Source organism: Ursus maritimus, unplaced genomic scaffold (genome assembly GCF_017311325.1).
Source record: "Ursus maritimus isolate PB19 unplaced genomic scaffold, ASM1731132v1 scaffold_25, whole genome shotgun sequence".
Taxonomy (NCBI): Eukaryota; Metazoa; Chordata; class Mammalia; order Carnivora; family Ursidae; genus Ursus; species Ursus maritimus.
In genome coordinates this window covers 11110999-11131454 of record NW_024425008.1, presented here as the reverse complement: position 1 = coordinate 11131454, position 20456 = coordinate 11110999, and the positions used below count along the sequence as shown (strand labels likewise).

Genomic DNA, 20456 nt, shown 5'->3' with positions numbered 1-20456 from the left:
CCCCCCCCCTTTTTTTTTTAAAGACAGTGGGTACTATTCTTAAAACTAGTCCAATATATACATGCGATAATTTGGCTGCTATGGGTCCTGCTTTAGAAAAGGTATATTCAACTCGCTACCTGGGATGTCAGTAGTGACAAAAATGTTGTCTGTTAAAAGGAGTTCTTCCTGGGAATTTAAATGGAAGCTTTCAGAATTTAAGCTTCTATTATCATGGGTTTGTAATCTGTAGAGGGAAAAAAAAACCCCACAAGAAACAAACCTGAGTACTTCAAAGTGAGAAAGCAAAAGGATTTGTGAGAATTCACTCTCTGCGCTCCAAGGTAGCCAACGAGCAGGAAATGAACCAGGTACCAGCACAGACACAAAGTGAACGCAACGCCTTGGGCACCCGTAAGCCGGCACCAAGAGCAGGACTGCGCGCACAGGCAACGGTGGGTGCCGGGAGCCAGGCCTGCCAGGGCCTCCTCCAGCTGCAGTGCACCATGGAGCGCTGGGCGGAAATGCCGCTGGATGAGGAGTCCAGCAGGACAGCACAGGGGAGTGCAACACATGTATGTGTAGAAACAGGCTCCTCAAGACAGGTTCTGAGAGAACTCTGGACACACCTCCCAGAGGACAGAAACAGAATGAAAGACCCACAGATAAGATAAAAGGATCTCACAAGTACATGTACAATCACCCACAGAATTCAAGGGGAGACGTAAGTTTCAAAAAAGAAAACAAGCAAAAGCCATAGACCATAATAAAGGAATCCAATCCTGGTAGGCGGATTTGAATGAAAGGTAGTAAGGTGTTGCATTTTCTCAAATTTACACAAGTAGTAAGTTTGAAATACTATGACTTATTGGAATTATGGTTATCAGCATCCACATGTAAATTAAATAGTCTCCTTTCAAAAAGCCCTACTCTAAAAATGAAGGTTCTGGGGCGCTTGGGTAGCTCAGTCGGTTAAGCGTCTGACTCTTGATCTCAACTCAGGTCTTGATCTCAGGGTTGTGAGTTCAAGCCTCGCGTTAGGATCCAGGCTGGGCGTGGAGCCTACTTAAAAAAAATAAAAAATAATAAAATAAGTAATATGAAGGTTCTACAATCTTAATTTTTCCTGTTTATCTCTATAAAAATCTAGTACTCTAGAGTATAATCTTAGACTTTTTTTCAGTTTTTTTTCCTTGTGCTCTATAGCTTATTTTAATTTTTTTAATAATCTTATACTCTTAGACACTATCTATTGGAGGAATTTCTGAAGGTTTTATCGTTACAGTGACCATGAAAGGCTGTGAAAAGATATTCACATCAACCATATCCTCAGCTTGAACAGTGCCTGGGATATGAACAACCCTTAGTACACGCTTGTGACTACTTACTTGAATAGAGAAAAAGCCACTGTCATCCATATTTCCAGAAGGCTGCTGTTTAATTTGGATAGGTAGTTGAGGCGGGGGTTGAGGGTGGGAGAGAAGGATAAAAACTGTCATTAGTGTGCATATTTAAAATAACATCTTGTGTGTTCCCATTTATACAGTCAAGAGCACAGTTATAATTAACAAGTCAGAGCCCTATAGGAAAAATGGTGCATCCTTTTCTAAACAGTACCCACATTAAAAAAAAAACTCGATTTAGTGAATTTAAAATCAGTACCTGTAAAAATGTGCGATAGTCTTCGCTAGTAACTCCTCCTTCTGCCATTCTCATCCTCTCTTCTTCATCTAGCTGATGTGCAATTGAAGATAATTCCACAGGGCTAAAATATTCTCCTTGCAACAGATTATTCAAGCAATGCTGAGCACAAAGTGAGCCTTCTTGCTAACGTTTCCAAAAGAAAAAATTCAAATGTGACTCGTTAAACAGACTTGTACAGTAGCTTCCTCTAAAGAGGAATTTAATCATTAACTTAATGCAGCCAAACTGAACCTTTTCGGCTTTAGAGAAGAATGATTAACATAAGGGCAAGAGTTTTCACTGTTAACACTTATAATTTTACCACTAATGAAACTACAATTATTTAGCTATACAATCAAAAACTGAAGAATGATTTATGTTAAATATCATTCTCTATCAGATATGCCAAATTTCATACTTTACTAGAAACTGCTCTATAAAAGACATTAGCACCTCTCATTTTCATACCTACAATACATACATCTTTGAAGGTTCCAGTGCAAATTAAAAATGCTGAAAGGGAATTTTAATCCCTAGAACATTTGTATTCTTATAACAAGACAATCTACTCAATCTAAATGCTTATTCAAGGAATTTGAAATCAATGAACAAAAGAATCTCGGAGCGCCTGGGTGGCACAGCGGGTAAGCGTCTGCCTTCGGCTCAGGGCGTGATCCCAGCGTTGTGGGATCGAGCCCCACATCAGGCTCCTCTGCTATGAGCCTGCTTCTTCCTCTCCCACTCCCCCTGCTTGTGTTCCCTCTCTCGCTGGCTGTCTCTATCTCTGTCAAATAAATAAATAAAAAATCTTAAAAAAAAAAAAAAGAATCTCAAGAACTGATACAGGTAAGAAAGATCCCATTTGATGTTAAGGAAGACGTAGCTAACAGAGCCAAGCTTCTCTTCAAGGACCCCTGCACGAAATGTGCATGTAGTACGGTACAACGAGCAACACTTCCAAAAACCACCTTGGAGCTCACTTCCAGACAAGCCAGCAAGGAGAGCTGCATCCAAGCAACCACGCGATCATCGGGATCACCGGCTTCCTATCGTGGGTGGTGGAGGGAGTACAACTTCCCACGCGCCCCAGGGTCTTCAGGTACTGGGCAGCTGGCTCACACAACTGGCACCCCAAATCTAAATCCAACCTGCCTGGCGCTGAGCAGTTTATCACCCTGTTCCCCACAACGATGCCACTCTCCCATGCTTGCCTCATACGAAGGGAGATTCACTGGTGGATGAGATCCCTTCCTGTGAACACAGACCCCTCTGCGGGATGATGGCAGAAGATGAAAACACTTACCTTCTCCTGCTAACCCTGGCCCTCTAAGTTCTCCCTTTCCCCAGTAAAGTCTATGCCTTAACCCAGCCTGTCTCACCTTGTGCAATTTGTTCTGAGCTATGTTAGTCAATAGATGGTGACCCCAAAGAGCAACACCTTGCAAGACACATATTTTTCCTGATGAATTAATTTTCTAGGAACAAAAATCAGCTTCTGAAAATAATACACGGTACAGGTATGCAACGGAATAGGAAGGGAGCATTGAGACAGTCTGAGTGTGAGACAGGGGACCGAGATAAGCTTATCTTCATATTTTGGTACAGGGAAAAGTAGCCTGAAGCCAAAGACACAATCTCTCCCTCAAGTCACAGCCACATCGTGAGAGACAGAGACCTTGTCTCTACTTTTTTTCCTTCTACTGTATTCCTACTGCCAGAAAGCAACTCCCTCTGAACAATACAATGTGAATTGAAGGGATACATAGACATCCTACTAACATTCTATTGAAAAATGGGCAAGACAAACAAGTATTCACAAGAAGATAGCCAAATGGCTAAAAAACACAAACAGATGCTCCCCTTCATTAGCCAGCAGGGAATGATATACTAAAACCACAGTATGTTACTACTACACACTCTCCAAAACTGGCTAAAATGTTGGAGATTAGACATATTAAAACTACTGTATACTACTGGTGGACATGCAAATTAGTACAACCACTCTGGAAAACTATCTGGAGTATCTATTAAAGCTTAACATATACAAACCCTATGATCTAGCAATTCCAATACTAGGCGCATAATGCCAACAACAGAAATGTAAACATACATTCATCAAACGACATCTATAAAAATGTTCATAGAACTATTCGTAATGTTCCCAACCCAAATCACCCAGATGCCCATCACAGCAGAATGGGTAAATTGTGTTACATTCACAAGAGAATACTATACGACAATGAGAATGAATTAACTACAACTACCTGCAACAATATGGATGAATCAGCCTTAAAGAAGACAGATTCAAGGGGCACCTGAGTAACTCAGTTACATTTAACTAACTTGATTTCAGCTCAGGTCATGATCTCAGGGTCATAGGATCGAGCCCTCCATCGGGCTCTGAGCGCAGCGCAGCACAGCTTGCGTGAGATTCTCTCTCCCTCTCCCTCTGCCCCTCCCCCTGTTCACACTCTCTACCTTTAAATAAATAAAATCTTAAAAAAAAACAGACTCAAAAGAGTACACACTATATGATTTTATTTACAAAAAGTTCAAAAACAGGCAAAACTAATCTATGATATCAGAATTCAGGATAGTGATTACCCTTGCAGGGGTGAAGGTGGGGCAGAGGGAGAGTATCTGGAAGAGGGCCTAAGGGGAGCTTATAGAATGCAGGTAAATGTTCTGTTACCTGAGTCTAAGAATTATTTACACATGTGTGTTCACTTTGTGAGACCTCACTGAGCTGTACTCTAATCATCTGTGTGCCCCTAACATCTGATTGTTACACTTAAAAAAATTCAAATAACAACAAAAAGACTTCTGCTAAGATACAGCTATTTCATGTATCAAAAGCTACCTACTATGGTGATCAGACACTGGATTTTCTGGGAACATTTCTAATGCAAATTTTCTGTCCCGCTGTCAGGCTACCTGCCTCAGCTGGTACTCCCAAACTATGGTCATCACATTTAATACATATATTGAAATTATGACTCCAACTATTAGTTTAAAAATTCTGTCTCTAGGGGCGCCTGGGTGGCTCAGTCAGTTAAGCAGCTGCCTTCGGCTCAGGTCATGATCCCGGAGTCCTGGGATCCAGCTCCATATTGAGCTCCTTGCTCAGTGGGGAACCTGTTTCTCCCTTTGCCTGCAGCTTCCCCTGCTTGTGCTGTCTCTCTTTAAATCTTATAATAAATAAATAAATAAATAAATAAATAAATAAGCAAACAAATAAAATCTTAAAATTCTCTCTATAAAAAACTTTGAAGAAAGTCTCTATAAACAACCTTTGAAATACAAGAAAATAAGCACTTAAAATCAAACCTTGTCTAAGTAAAACTGTACTGCTATATGAAATATCAAGTTCTGTACTTCTAGTAAGATTTAATGGAAGAAAAGAACAAATTGTTCTGTCCAAATTTAAAATCATTTTTTAAAGTCACAAGATGAATCAAATTCTAAGAACCAAAAAAACCTGTACAATGGCCTCACCTAAGATTATGCATTCCCTGCGCCCAACTTATCCCCACTCATCTCCTTCTCATGGAGCTTTAACCAAAGTTGGATAGAAGTTTATCTGTGCCATAGTCAAAGTTCAGCAGTATCGAAATTCCATGATTTCAGGCTCAGACTTATTGTGTTGGGATCAGAGGATGAACAAACTGTAGGTTCAGCTTTACTAAGATATTTTATTTTTTTATTTATTTTATTTTTATTTTTTTAAAGATTTTATTTATTTATTTGACACAGAGAGAGACAGCCAGTGAGAGAGGGAATACAAGCAGGAGGAGCGGGAGAGGAAGAAGTAGGCTCCCAGTAGAGGAGCCTGATGTGGGGCTTGATCCCAGGACCCCGGGATCACACCCTGAGCCGAAGGCAGACGCTTAACGACTGAGCTACCCAGGCGCCCCTCTTTTGTTTTATTTTTAAGATTTTATTTATTTATTTGAGAGAGAGAGAGAGAAAGCATGGGGCAGAGGAAGAGGGAAAAGCAGACACCCTGCCGAGCAGGGAGCCCCACGAGAGCTCAATCCCAGGACACTGAGATGATGACCTGAGTCGAAGGCAGATGCTTAACCGACTGAGCCACCCAGGTGCCCCTACCAAGATATATTATAAAACCACAAATAGTAACTGTAACCACATCACTCCCTCACTGTCCCCAAAGTCTTTAGGACCAACCTGCAACCAGTTCAAATTCCCAGAGATATTACTGATTACAACAGATTACAACAGAAACCAGGCATAAACCTAAGGGTGTGTGCTCAGAAATGGCCTAACTTAAAGGGCCACACAATCACCCTAGCAGATCTTCATTTCATCTCAGTGATGATAAGGTCTCACCCCCGATTATGAGGTTCAGCAAACACAAGCATCTGAGTAACAATAGCCAGCAAGTCTATACTGCTGGCCAGGAAGCATTCCAAGCGCTTCCAACTGAGGCAGACACATTATTGTCCTCACACCAGAGAGGAGGAAACTGGAGCAGAGAGATATAATCAGTAACTTGCCCAAGATCGTATGGGTAGTAAATGGCAGAGCTGGGATTCAAACCCAGGCAGAAGTTTCAAGTCTGTGATATTATTACTTCCTCAAGCCACTCATTTGGAATTTGGTTATTCCTAAACCTCAAATATCCTAAATACAATTAGGAACCAACAATCACCAAAGGGCAAAATGAGTCAAAGCTCAGCATCTTTTAGGTATTTTCATTAATTTTAAACACAATCCCAACAAGTCTGATTATCATTCTCAGTTCACAGGACATTAAAAGTACCAATTGGGATGGCAGAGTGACTGTACCAAGAGCAGGCAGCAACAGAAATGGTAACAAATATGACAGAAAGCAGACACCAGAACCAAACAAAAACCCAGACACCCAGCAGTTAGTGGCCATTTCGTATGAGGACCGAAGTTAGGGGTTGGCAAACTCTAACCTAGAAGCCAAATGACCTGCTCCAGTAGCTAAGAATGGTTTTGATGATTTTATTTTATTTTTGTTTTTTAAAAGATGTTTTTATTTATTTCAGAGACAGAGTGGGCGCACATGAGCGTGTAAGAGGGGGAAAGAGGTGGTGGGGGGAGAGGGAGAAAGAATCTGAGGCAGACACTGTGCTCAGTACAGAGCCCCACTCGGGCCTGGACCCTACAATCCCTGAGATCATGACCTCAGCTGAAACCAAGAGCCAGATGCTCAACTGACTGAGCTACCCAGGCGCTCTGGTTTTTATGATTATAGATGGTTGGGTAACACACCCATACAAACATGAATACATGAGAGGCCATATATAACCTGCAAAGCCTAAAATATTTACAGAAAGATTATTTACTTTAGATAAATAGCACCATACACATCTTAGAAGCTCAAGAAACTCCCAATTCATTCAAATATTTATTGAGCAATTACTATGTGCCAGGCACTATCTTAGGCACTGGGGACAGATCACCAACAACTGTTAAGTTTACATTCTAACTTAAAAAAGGATACTCAAAGTGATAACTCTGAAAATGGGGAAACCAATATCCTAAGAGGAAGTAGTTGCAAGGCCTGTTGTAGGCAGGTATCTCTATATACACAGCTTCCTTAGAACCAAAGCTGGTTTTCCGGCTCTAGCAAAGGTTAAATGTGTGTGGCAGAGGGGAAGGGAGTGTGCTAGAACATGGCATATTAAGCTAAAACATTCCCCAAATGGACTGTGTACGAGATTAACAATGGGCCCTATGGTTACAGGTGCTTTCCATTCTTGAAATATTCCCCAAAAATCTTACCAGCCTCATCTATTAAGTACATTTAAGTTGATGATAAAGGTAAATTGTACTTTTTAAGTATCTTTAAGCCTAGAGGCTGATGCTAATAGTGACTTTTTTTTTTAAGATTTTATTTTTTTATTTGTCAAAGAGAGAGAGAGAGCACAAGCAGGAGGAGTGGGAGGCAGAGGGAGAAGCAGGATCCCCACTGAGCAAGGAGCCTGATGCAGGACTTGATCCCAGGACCCTGGGATCACAACCCCAGACAAAGACAGACACTCAACCGTCCAAGGCACCCAGGCATCCCTGGTAGCGACTTCTTTCAGGAAAGTACACCTTTATGAGGCTAGCACCCAGCTTCTTATCCGAATCTCAAGAAGTGGTGTGGAAATGTTTAAAATCTTCCATTTGAAACATCTGATCCTACCCTAAAGCTTTTGAAAAATAGTAATAAAAATATGTATATGTAGGGTTCTCTTCATCCAGTCTCCTTAGCCAAGCAACTAAATTTCTCTTGTCCAAGATTCATAAATCATGTCAATCAAGTCAAAAGATTAGTGATAATTATACCACTGAGTCCTTACCCACACATAAAAACCAGTCTACCCCAGTGCCAAAACGTGCTAAAATATTTTCTATAAAGAAAAGCATCCCATTTAACAATTTGTTTAGATTTACACTGTGCCTCTTTTTGTCTTTGATGGCTTTGACTTGTGTGACTTTTTAAATGGATAAATGATCGTTTAAAAGTATTTAACAAAACAAAACCCCTTTGCTCCTACTAAATAATAGCCTCACCAACAACCCTTTCCAAACATGAAACTATTATGAAACAACATATCATGTGCCAAAGTTGTCCTGAGGAAGGTTTCACTCACACCCAAACAGCTTGTTTATTGTATGTGAGAGAAGACGAGTTTCTCCACATGCCACAAACAGCATCTTCAAGTGCGTGGTCATCCCAGAATAAAAGACAAACGCTAGGCGGACCACAACACAATTATTCCAGTCCACCCCTAATACCTAATAAGAGAGCTGGCCTCCTGATCGGGAAAGATGCAACTACCAAAAGAAACGAAACCTAAACATCCCGTAACAAAAACTCTTGTGACGACTTCCCTATTTAGGGGAGCGGAGGATTTCCTACCTCACTTCCTTAAGTGTCAGGCCCTACACGGGACGAGCCAAGAACCCCGCCCTCGGGAGGCTCCTGGACCCAGTGCAGGAGGACGAGAACACAACCCCAGAGATCTAAGTGTATGGGAGGTTCCAATATCGAATTGAGGAGCCCAGAGAAGGAAAAGTTAATTCTGCCAGGAGTAGGACTGGGGTGTGGGGTGGAGTTGGGAAGGGTCGAGGGACTTGTCCAAGAGGTGACTAGCTAGAAACCTAGGGAGAGTGGAGGAGAAGGGACTGGAGAACGAATCCCACGGAAAGTGGAGGGGAAGCGCAAAAGCTAACGCATTCGGTGGCACCCCTCTCCCGTGCCCCACGGCGCCTCCGGCCCTGCTTCACTCCCTTCCAGCTCGCCGGCGTCCCCGGCCCGGGACTCCTCGGGCACCGGCCTCTGGGGCACTGGGTGCGGTGGGGGAGTCGGTGAAGCTCCTCTTCCTATCAAGCTACTCCGCCCGGCAAGACTGGGATGGGGGCGACTCGGGCCCCCGCCAGCGCTCCAGGAGGAGGAGGTACCACGCCCCACCGCAGCCACGGCACAGCAGACAGATCACCACCGAACGCGGACACTTACTTTCTCGTGGAAGATGGACTCCATGTTTATTTGTCTGGAGCCAACGGCCCCCGCGCCGAACCACCCCCTCCAGCCCCGCCCCTCGGCCCCACCCCTCCTCCCACCCTGCCCCGCCCCGCCTCGAGCCGCCCCTGCCCACGTGACTCGTACAGACCAATCATCCCGGAGGATATGAATCACGTGGAACGAAGAGCGAGTGAACGCCGGGGCGGTAAATGCGAGCACACGTGACCTTTGTAGCGCGTCCTCCCATATCCCTTTATCCGGCCGGCGGGGGGGCGGGGTTGCAGCGCCACCTACCGTCTGGAGGAACATCTCTGCTTCCCACCCATTGCTATGGATTTTTAGGCTATTAAGGGGTCTGGATAAGGAGCACCTGGGTTCTATGTTCTTGTATGTTCTCCACTTTGTATTGTCTGCTCATCATATCTGCATGTAATTATTTAATATTTTTCCCTTCCTCCCCCACTGAAAGCCTGATTAAGACATCATTGCATCCCCCAACACCTAGCGCTTGTGTAAAAATGTAATTAATATTTATATAGAGCTTACTGTAGGTTAGGCATTCTTTTTGAACTACTTTGCATATATTAACGAATTTAATATAACCATCTTTGATGTAGGTGTTGTTATGATCCCCGTTTTACACATGAGGACACTGATGAGCAGGGAGGTTAAGAGAAGAACCGTGTCTAAGGTCAACTAGTGAGTTGCCCTTGCTGGGGTCCAAATCCAGACACCTTGTTACTGTCTGCGTTCTGACCCTGAAGAGGAGGCGTGAGTTGGGGGAACTGAAAAGTCCAGTAAAGTGGGTGACGGGGTTTGATGAAGCTGAAGGAGTAGGAAAGAAGCGGATTTTGCACCTTGAAATTAGGTTAAGGAAGGTATGCTTGTTAAAGACAGTTGGGGAGTTATATAAAGTTTTTAAAGAAGAGACGCTCAGATTTGCATTTTATTAAGATCGCTCTAGCTGCAGAAAAGAGCTGATGCTGTGGAAGGAATCTTGGGAGAGATGATGGTGTTTGGGCTAGAGTGATGACTTGCACTGGAGAGGAGGCCATTTTGAGAGATAATTAGGAAGTGGGGAGACTCAGTAGAACTTGGTGAGAGTGGAAAGAGAGGGACACAGAATTGTTAGGGATAATGTCTGGGTTTCTGCCCTAGGCAGCCACTGTGGCAGGAATACTATTCACTTAGATAGGGAATACTGGAGGAAGGGGCAGGGTTTGGGAAATACCTATGATATGTAAGACAAGTAATGAGTGGAGATAATCTATCTTTCTATATAAATGGTCCGGAGTTCAGGGGCTTGGTTTTGCTGTAGAATGGGGAGTGATTCACAGAAGTGAATAAAGTCACCTAGGGGAAAAGGAAGAGATTGAAAAGAGGATCTAGATCAGAACCTTGAGGATAGAGAAGGAATGATCAAGGAGAAGAGAGGAAAAGTGGGAGACTGTAAAATTATCAAAGCCCTGAGAAGGCAACGTTTCACGAATCCATGTTAGTTGCTGTCAGGAGGTCTAGGAACATAAGGACTTACAGGAGTCCACTAAATTGTGTTGCTATGGAGACAACTGGGGAGTTTGGTAAGTGCAGGCTCAGAGGAACAAAAGAGGGCAGCAGGAGATAAGGAAATGGAGAGTACCAGTGAAGACCAGGTGCTCAAGGGTAGGATTTAGTTACCCTTTACTGAATGCCCCTGCATGCAGTCCTCACTCCTGTACTGGGGAAACAGTCCATGTATGTTCTTAAGGAACTGTGGCCTTACTGGGGAAACAAATTATGGTCTCACGAAGTGAAAAAATATGCAAACCATTTTTTCCTGATTTATTTTTAAAGAAAGCGTGTGTGTACAGAAACGTGTATCTATTTTTTTTTGTTCGTATATATTACAAATCTCTGGAAGAATATACAGGAAACCCAGAGGTTATGTACATGTTTGAGATGGGAAGAGAACTAGGCAAATAGGAGACAGGGATGAGAGCGAGACTTTTCACTGTATACAGTTTTATTCTTGATTTTTAAACTATTTGATGTATTATTCAGAAAAAAATGTGCTTGTATTCATTTTCTATGGCTGCTGCAGCAAATTATCACAAACATGGTGGCTAAAAAACAACAGAAATTTATTCTCTCACTATTCTCGAGGCCAGAAGTCAGAAACCAAGGTGTCAGCAGGGCCATGCTCCATGGTCACAGGGAGAATCCTTTTCTCACTTCTTCCAGCTTCTAGAGGCTCCTGTCACTAGTTGGCTTGTGGTTGCAGAACTCCAGCATTGGCTTTGGTTTTCATGTGGCCTTTTTCTTCTGTGTCTCTGTCCTCTGCTCTTATAAGTACCAATGATTGGAATTAGGTCCTACCCTAACCCAGGGTGATTTCATATGGAGATCTTTAACTAATTACATTGGCAAAGACCCGATCAGTGACAGTTAGGGAGTATTTTATTCTAATTTTACTTCTCCTAAATTCAGTATTACCTGAACTGTTTTCTGAGATGAGGTAGTTGAATACAACAGATGACATGAATGCCTACATGGAACCATCACAAGCAAAAAAAATGGAAAACTATACTCCAAAATTCCCTTGTGCCCCCTTGTAATTCTTACCTCTAACCCCTTTCTGGACCTTGCTCCTCCAGGCAACCCCTAATTTGTTACTATAGTTTATAGTGTGTCTAACATTTTATATAAATGGAACCATAAAGTGTGTGCTGTCTGTCTGGGTTCTTTCATCCGGGATAATTATTTTGAAATTCATCAATGTCATCAGCAATAGAGCATTCCTTTTTTAATGCTGAGTAGTATTCCACTGTATGGATTTAACACAATTTATCTATTTGTTGATGTACATTTGGGTTAGCTCTAATTTTTGGCTATTACAAATTAATCTGCTACGAACATTCATGTAAGTATTTGTGTGAACATACGCTTTCTTTATATTGGACCAATGCCTCAGAGTGGAATGGCTGGGTCACACGGGAGGTGTTATTTTCATTTGAAACTGCCAAACTGATTTCCAAAGTGGTACAACTCCTGGCTGCTACATTTTACATTCCTGCCAGCCGTGTGTGAGGTCCAGTTGCTCTGCACCCTTGCCAACACTGGGAATAGGATCAGTCTTTTGATTTTAACCACTCTAATAGGTGTGTAGTGGTATCTCATTGTGGCTTAAATTTGCATTTCCCTAATGACTACTGATGTTGGGAGGCTTTTCATGTGCTTTATTTACCATCGTCCTATCTTTTTTTGTGAAGTGTCTATTAAAACCTTTTGCTTAGGGGTGCCTGGGTGGCTCAGTCCATTAATCTTTGGCTCAGGTCATGATCCCTGGGTCCTGGAATCAGGCCATGCATTGGGCTCCCTGATCAAGGAGCCTGCTTCTCTGGCTCCCACTGCCCCTGCTTGTGTTCTCTCTCAAATAAATGAATAAAATCTTAAAATTCTTTTGCTCATTTAAAAAACTGGGTTTGGGCGCCTGACTGGCTCAGTTGGAAAAGCTCTTGACTCTTGATCTCAGGATGGTGAATTTGAGCCCCACACTGGGTGTAGAGGTTACTTAAATAAATGAATAATTTTTTTTAAGTCATAAGGGTTCTTTACATTTTCTAGATATAAGTTCTTTGTTGTATATTACATTTTGCAAATGCTTTCTCCCAATTTATGGCTGCATTTTCATTTTCATAAATGTCTTCTGAAGAACAAAATTTTTTAAAACTAGTTCATGCTTTATGTCTTGCATTTAAGAGATCTTTGCCAAACTCAAGGTCACTAAAATTTTCTGCTAGTATCATCCGTCTAAAGCACACAGTTTGAAAAAAATATTCTGAAAAATATCTGAGGAAAAAATTGGTTATATGATTTAATAGTACTATGGTCTCAAAAAAAAAGACAATGAAATGCTAATTGTAAATTTAACATCAATGTACACAATCAAGTATTCAATAATTATTTTTAAGCTAAGTGTGCCTATTACTTGAAATGTGGAAGACTGCCTCGACATAAAAAGAATCACACTTCAAATTAAATAATGAATGTGTTTTTATTTCTCTCCTAATTTTTAAAATGTGAACATTCTGTAATTCAGTCACGGCCTTTACTTCCAGGTAACTTCTTCACTGGGTCTCAATTCCCTGTGTGGAAATTAAAAAGGAAGGAAAGGAAAAAGTACAGATTAAACTTTTATGGGGGGGGGGAGAGAAGAGTCAGAAGAGTAGGAATTCAATATTTTATATTCTATTAAATTGACCCATTAAAATTTTTATATAGACTCAACATACTCATTCTATTCTCTCACGATTTTAAACTTTTACCATCCCTTCGATTTCATTTTTCCAGATTAAGGAACTGCAATTTCTTAGTCTGTGTGAAAGCTATTATCCTCTCAATGAGTTCATTTGAGGTTTTCTAAACCCTTTCTGATTAATTTTATCTTTCTGGAAATCCTTAACTATAAACCTCCTTTCCAGTGAATGACGATGAACGTTGCTCAAGCCTCTGATCCCTTGAGCTTCTTCCCACCTAGCTGCACAGCCAGTGGCAGACCCCTATCGTGCTAACTAACTCTGCTGCCCAAAGAGCCATCTCCAGAGACACAGTGGAACCAGGCAGCTGCCAGCTGCCTTCTGATCACTCACCCACCACTTCTAAAGCTCTCAAGCAGTGTTGTGGTGAATACAGCACCAAGCCACTATTAGTACCATAGATTTCAGCTACAGCCTGGCTTAAGCAAGATAATATATGATAATATGTGAAAGCTATATTAAAGGCTTTGGTGAGCTGGTTTAAAACTTTGTTTCTGTATTACAGTGTACCTTGAATCCTCCCCACCCCCCAATTCAAACATTTGAAATAGCCTGTTCATAAACTGAAGACTTGTTGGCATTCCCAAGGTAACCATACAGTTTTGTAGAAGGATTAAACAACTAATGCTGCAAAATAATATAACTTAAATATAAGTCCTTGGGGGAAAATTTACCCCTTCTGTTTATTTTTGGCACATAGGATATTAAAAGGAATTATTTCCAAAAGATGGTTAATTGTTCGTTTAAAAAAATTGTACAAACTAACCTTTTAAACAACAAACTCTTGTTCCGGAAGGCAGTCAGCTTTTCATCATTCTTTCTGTCTAGATAACATCCAAGGACAAACCCCATAGGCACAAGTATATGTACCCAGTGGTCACGAAAAATCTGAATTACATTCATCTTGAGTGCTAGGGGAAAAAAAAGATTATAAGAAATATAACTGCCTTTGAAATATCTTGTGAAATTGCATCTGAAACAGGAAGATAGCCTTGAATATAGGAGACAGATGTTAAAAGCATAGTAAGCCTCTTCAAATTTGCCTGGCATCGGAATGTAGTGTACAACTTAAAATATACTTGATGACAATTATACAGGTGATGGTGATTAGTATAAAAATTGTACTGCACTGGGGCGCCTGCGTGGCTCAGTCGTTAATTGTCTGCCTTCGGCTCAGGGCGTGATCTCGGCGTTCTGGGATTGAGCCCCGCATCAGGCTCCTCCCCTGGGAGCCTGCTTCTTCCTCTCCCACTTCCCCTGCTGTGTTCCCTCTCGCTCTCTCTCTGTCAAATAAATAAATAAAATCTTAAAAAAAAAAAAATTGCAGTGCACTAACATCAATTTATTAACTTTTCTTCCTAGCTCCACTAGTGATCTGATATGGTATACTACAGCAAAATGGAGAGTATAAAAAAATTCTACCTGCAGAAGCTGAATATTTGTACCTCCTACTATTAATTTAACTTTTACACATGTGTAAAATATTTTAGAGCCTCTTACAATGCTAAAACATAATTATACTATTATGCCAAAAGCAGACTTCTTTAGTTAAGCTATCATTATTGACAACTAATTTTTCAATTAGTAGTAATTGTGACTCAGAGAAACATCATTAGCTACAATACTGCTAATGCACAAAGCTGAAAACTAATTTTGAAAGGAAAGGAAATGAGAGAAATTTTAAAAAACAACCGCATTCAACAACGTCATGGTAGATCTCAATATCAATTCAAAGATTTTACAAAAGATAGGGGCAGAAAGGAATTTACTTTTATAGAATGACTACTAGGTACCAGAGCCATCATATAATCTTATATATAACATGAAATAACTATTATTATCCTCATTTTATAGACTAGAAAACTGCTTAACCTAAACAGGTATGAGGTACAGAGCTGGAATTCAAGCTCAGCTTTGCTCCAAAGATCTTTTTCTATTAGATCTCAATACCTCTCTAAAAGACCTCTTCTTGGGGCGCCTGCGTGGCGCAGTCGTTAAGCATCTGCCTTTGGCCCAGGGCGTGATCCCGGCATTGCAGGATCGAGCCCCACATCAGGCTCCTCCGCTGGGAGCCTGCTTCTTCCTCTCCCACTCCCCCTGCTTGTGTTCCCTCTCTCGCTGGCTGTTTCTCTCTGTCAAATTAATAAATAAAATCTTAAAAAAAATAAAATAAAAAAAATAAATAAAAGACCTCTTCTCGAATTGATATTTATGGTACTTAAGGGCTTTTAAGTTCTAAGGGTTTCTAAAAGGTAGAGGAGGAGGAATAGAACTAGAAGTCACCATATGGAAAATAAATTTGCCTTAACTAAAAAATACATAGTTGAATTGTCAGTTTCTGCAAAAAATTTGTACCTAAAGATGAAATCAAAATACATCTGCCAACACATCAATCTAAGATGAATACATCATATACAATGGCTGAGAAGGCATATGACAACACCCTGGTAAGAGAATACAGTACTGCCAACAAAACTGCTCAGCGCTGAACTGTGCTAGGGTTAGGTAGACAGATTCCTGCCTCTCCTAAGGCACTGGTTCTCACACTTAAACACTTCAAATCTTTTTTCTCAACCTTCATCACGATCTAAAGGCACTGGGCTAGAAAATGACCATGAAGTTAATAGTTGCGCAATTATGGAATACTCTGTTTGCTAAAGTGCAATATTACATACAGCAGGTTTTGGTCTGAATATCACCAGTCTGGAAAATTATGTAAAGTTACCAAGTTATTTAAAATATGTAACTTATAGTTTAGGGATTCATTAAAGTTTTAGTCTACTGTCGCAGCTGGAATTCTCAAACCTGACTGTATATCAAAAGCATCTGGGGAGCCTTTATCAAAACAGGGACTTCTCGGTGGCCGGCGGGGGGGTGGGGGGTGGGGGTGCTGGGTGGCTCAGTCAGTTGAGTGTTGGGCTCTTGGTTTTGGCTCAGTTTATGATCTCATGAGTTGTGGGATCAGGTCCCAGGTGGGGCTCCCCACTTAGCGGGGAGTCTGCTTCAAGATTCTCTCCATCTGCCCCCCTCAACTCACGTTCGCACTCAAATAAATAAATCTTTAAAACAAACAAAATAGGGACTTTTGGTCCTCCCTGGTGGGATTGGAAAAACCTACAGTTCAAAGAACTCGTTAGCTGATTTGATGCAAATAGTTTTGGGCAACCTTATTTCCTAGGAAATGGCGGCTCTCTTAGCACTGTGCCTTCCCTAAGTAACATTACTTGCATTTAGATTCTGAAGCACTTTTTGTGAATCTAACCAAGTACCCACCAAATTAGCCACTTACTTGTTTAATAAACTTGAGCCAGTCAAGCATAGGAACAATACATGCCTTAATCAACTAATGTAACTTTGAAAGCACGAAACTGCACAATACTAGACAATACAGGTCTCTAGAAGTCAAATGGTCATGTATTCTGTCACCTGTCCTCAAGTTCCTCACATTTCTTAAGAGGGGTCAAGCCTAACCCTCAGCACAGGTGAGTCAGATACTCTCTGTATTTTAACCAAAAACAGAAGTGCTTGCTGACTAAGTCCAAGACTGTTCTAAAGAAGCCCATGGCCACCTGTGGGCTATAAGCCATTATTGTTGGCATTCTTCCAACAGGGCAAGCAGCTACTTTTGTCTGGCTTTACTCTGAGAATCTGAGAAGAGGTCTGACATAAGCCCCTGAGACTCTGGCTGCACATAGGCTCTTACATACATTCTGCAGGGGAAGACTGAGAGATAAAAGGATTCGGTATATTCAAAATCCAGAGTTGGGTTTAGCCACCATGATTCCATCACTAACAGGTAAATGACAAATCTTAGTCCCAGAGACATTTCATATTACACTTGTATAATCTATTTAATGGATTTTGGGAGCAGTGGCATTGAATATAATTTGTCCTCTGTATTTCACTGTGAGTGAATGACTGGGGAGGACAAAGATTTATGGACCTAAGGTGAGCTAGAACGATTTCCTGGAGAATGTATAGGAGGGGGAGTATAGACAAGCTCTAGTCATGAGCCCAAGACCATAGGGGGCTTTATCTGATGGACAAAGGGCAGTGAGATCCTAGGACAAGATACAATGAAACAAGCCGAGGTTTGGATGAAGAATGACATCCACATGGGTGCCCATGAGGGCACTGTACCTATCAGTGTCTACTTTCTTTTTGAGGGGGCAGGGAGCAAAGTGAGAGAGAAAGAGAGAATCTTAAGCAGGCTCCATGCTCAGCACAGATGTGGGGCACCATCTCATGACCCTGAGATCATGACCTGAGCCGCAATCAAGAGTCAGATGCTCAAATGACTGAGCCACCCAGGCGCCCCATTAGTGTCTTCTTTATAAGACTCATGAAAAATCCTTCTTTTACTTCAGAACTGGGACTTGCTATGGTATTCTTAACAAAAACTAGTTAGTTTTTATCTTATGGACTCAAGGAATCACGCAACTGATCACCCATCCTTTGTTACCAATATGTTCCAAATTTTTTGCCTAGCTCTAGAAAGAGCTCTTACAGAACTGTCAGGTACAGTTCTTCCTGCTTTTCATAATCACTGACTCATGTAATCTTCACAATATTATGTGTGTATTCACTAATGTCCCCAATGAGGTAGGCATATTTTTTTCAGATAAGGAAATCCGGGGGCAATCGACTTGCCTAAGGTCACAGATGCAGTAAGTGACTGAGCGGGGATTAACACTCAGGCAGTCCGCCTTCTTGGTCCAAGCCATTTGTGTTTTATTGTCTGTTAAGGTTAACTGTAGAGGTAAACTTTTAGACTGACCTCACTCAGCATTATTTTTCCTAACATTACTTTTTCTTCAACCCAATTTTTCCCGCCTAACTTCTAAAAGAAAACTGTATCTAGTATTTTTGTAAGTCAATTCATGTTGTAAAATGTAGATGAATAGATACTTCCAAAATTAAGTCCTAATCTCTAATTGGTCCCTACAGCATTTTAGATCGACTTTTTTTTTTTTTTTTGGAACAACACATATCATCTATGAAAAGCAGTGCTGGATGCATGGAGAAACTAACTCCTTGAGGTCTGGCGCCGTGTCTTGATAACCTAGTACAAATTAAATATTACGTTTTTAAAAATTATTTTTTTGTGTGGGATGGTCGGCTCAAGAGGGTTTGCGATTTGGAAGAGGTTAGTTTCCAACCCTGAGCAACTAGGAGACAGAATGCTGAAACTTGGACCAATCTGTGATGCTCGCTCCTTCCTTCCTACCTAGGAGCGTGATCTCGGCCTGTCTCCTCTCCGGTCCGGCCAGGAGCGGTCACCGGGTGATCCCTAAAGCCGTTTTCCAATAACCACATCCTCCCACTACCCTTTCCAAAAGACGCCAGGTGCGAAACGTGAGCCCAGCTGTCCACGGGAAGAAACCCCCATTTCCCTCTCCACCGCTCGCACGCTCCGGAGGGGCCCGGACCACCCCTCGCCTACAGACACGGCCGCCGAGGGCTTCCCTAGAGGTGGACCCTAGGCACAACGGAGACCCGCGGTGCCTCGGGCCGTCCTGGACCCCGGACCCACCTGCGCCCTTGGTGCCAAAAGCGACCCCACGACCAAGGGCAGCGACGAGCCCGACCACCTGCGCCGGCGGAAGCTGCGGCCTTGGGACCTGCCATTCGCCACGCCCGCTCGAAGACAGGGGTGTCGCTGGGAAACCATACCTCTTCTTCCTTTCAATGTTGGACTCTTCCCGTACTTACTTTAGCTTTCACGCATTATAAATTTTTTAAAAATAAGACTTCGGCTCAAGGTGACGAGACTTATTGTCGTAAGTGCCATCTCCTTCCCACAGGTTCGTCCCCACCCCCCCCGGAAGATGGTATCGTCCTGGGCCTTCCCCGCCTCAGAGTCTCGCCTCCAGTTTCAAAATGGCGGCCGCCATCGGGGGGATTCTGCTGGCTGGTCGTCACGGGTGCTGCTGAGCGAGCATCAACTTTTCTCGCTCTTGAACCTGGATTCGACTAGGGGTTGGGAAGGGCAGTGGACGGCGTTGGGGGAGGACGGACGAGGCAAGTGAGGGAGGAGGAAAGGAGTGAGGCTTTGGATGGGGGAGGGGGCGTCCTCGGCCCTCAGGGAGACCCTGGCTCCACCTTGTCCGGGTCTGCTCTGGGCATGTGCTCCTGGGGTTTCGGCGGCGACTGTCCTGGCCGGGCCTGGCAGAAGTGCTTATCGAGGGAGAGAGAAGTGATTTCTCCGTGGGTCTAAAGCTCCCGGCCTTTGTGGCAGTCCGTACGATTCACTCCTGGGTTCTCCTTCCGTCTTTTTTGCTGATTCCCGGTGACCTTTCAGTCTCGGCGCTGGAGGAGTTAATCCGACGCTAGCTTTGGCGCCTTTGGCCCTCGTGGTTGACGTGTTTTTAGCCTCCTCGCTGGGGGTCTTCCGTTGTCTTGGCCTCAGAGACCACGAGGCTGCCAAACACTGGGCACAAAGTAGGCGTTCTTTTTTTCTTAGTCGATTTCAGGGACCTTTTAAGATGTTACCGTGCCTTATTAAAATGGTCTCTGCCTTCCGCTTCTCCCACTCCCCCCGTTGCTCCCCGCGCCCCAGCCCTCCAGCCCCCCTTTGCCTTCCAGCGCTTCCATCACTCTGTTTTACTTGCTCTTAAGTAAACAGGAGGTCAGACTAGCCTTAACCCCGGCACGTCTGGCCTCCTGTCACCAGCCGAACATGAGTTATCAATTGCCCATCCCCTAATTTTTTATCTTACAACCCCTGTGATTTTTTTAACGAAAGCAGTTCTCTTCCGAACTGACCAGGAAGAGACTTTTTGGACTCCGTGAGCTCGAGGGCCAACCTAGATTCCTTCGTTTTCCCTTGGATTTTGCATAGTTCCCTTTAGCTGTCACCAACAGGCAAGGTCATTATTGAGAGAGCAAGTAACCCTAAGAAGTAATGGAGATGAAGTAGTATCTGTCAGGAAGGAATTGATGATCTGGTTCGGGTTCATTCTTTAAGCACACACGTATGTTGCTTTGAGTGCTGT

The 20456-nt window shown here is 42.7% G+C and overlaps 3 protein-coding genes and 1 pseudogene across 7 annotated transcripts in view; 1 reads left to right on the top strand and 3 right to left on the bottom strand.

The window, feature by feature from the left end:
* Positions 1 to 9257, bottom strand: part of ATXN3 (ataxin 3) — a 36636-nt gene extending 27379 nt beyond the window's left edge. For all 5 annotated transcript variants that reach the window (XR_005837647.1, XR_005837645.1, XR_005837646.1 and 2 more), the window contains exons 1-3: positions 9161 to 9257; positions 1642 to 1806; positions 1368 to 1412 (exon numbers count right to left, since the gene is read on the bottom strand). Coding sequence is in view for 2 of the 5 variants with exons in the window: in XM_040641514.1 (XP_040497448.1) it covers positions 1368 to 1412; positions 1642 to 1806; positions 9161 to 9184 (234 nt within the window). In the remaining 3 variants the exon portion in view is untranslated. The remainder of the gene's footprint in view (positions 1 to 1367; positions 1413 to 1641; positions 1807 to 9160) is intronic.
* A 3923-nt stretch (positions 9258 to 13180) lies between these two features.
* NDUFB1 (NADH:ubiquinone oxidoreductase subunit B1) lies at positions 13181 to 20055 on the bottom strand. The gene is made up of 4 exons (XM_040641248.1): positions 19995 to 20055; positions 18995 to 19168; positions 14228 to 14372; positions 13181 to 13290 (listed from the first exon to the last, which is right to left on the bottom strand). Exons 1-4 carry the CDS (start codon positions 20053 to 20055, stop codon positions 13254 to 13256), a joined length of 417 nt encoding a protein of 138 aa, XP_040497182.1. The 3' UTR covers positions 13181 to 13253.
* Positions 14975 to 15103, bottom strand: LOC121105330 (annotated as a pseudogene).
* CPSF2 (cleavage and polyadenylation specific factor 2) overlaps positions 19320 to 20456 on the top strand; it is a 35303-nt gene continuing 34166 nt past the window's right edge. The window contains exon 1 of the mRNA XM_008698489.2: positions 19320 to 19482. The gene's annotated coding sequence lies outside the window, so the exon portion shown is untranslated. The remainder of the gene's footprint in view (positions 19483 to 20456) is intronic.

What these genes read in the sequence shown, in the direction of transcription:
- NDUFB1 (XM_040641248.1), bottom strand. Translation starts at nt 20,055, where the DNA reads ATGGAAGCGCTGGAAGGCAAAGGGGGGCTGGAGGGCTGGGGCGCGGGG. An exon ending in TTTTGGCACCAAGGGCGCAG is followed by an intron (nt 14,373 to 18,994) that starts GTGGGTCCGGGG and finishes TTTTTCCCCTAG; the next exon opens with CACTCAAGATGAATGTAATT. An exon ending in AAGAGTTTGTTGTTTAAAAG is followed by an intron (nt 13,291 to 14,227) that starts GTTAGTTTGTAC and finishes ATTTCCACACAG; the next exon opens with GGAATTGAGACCCAGTGAAG.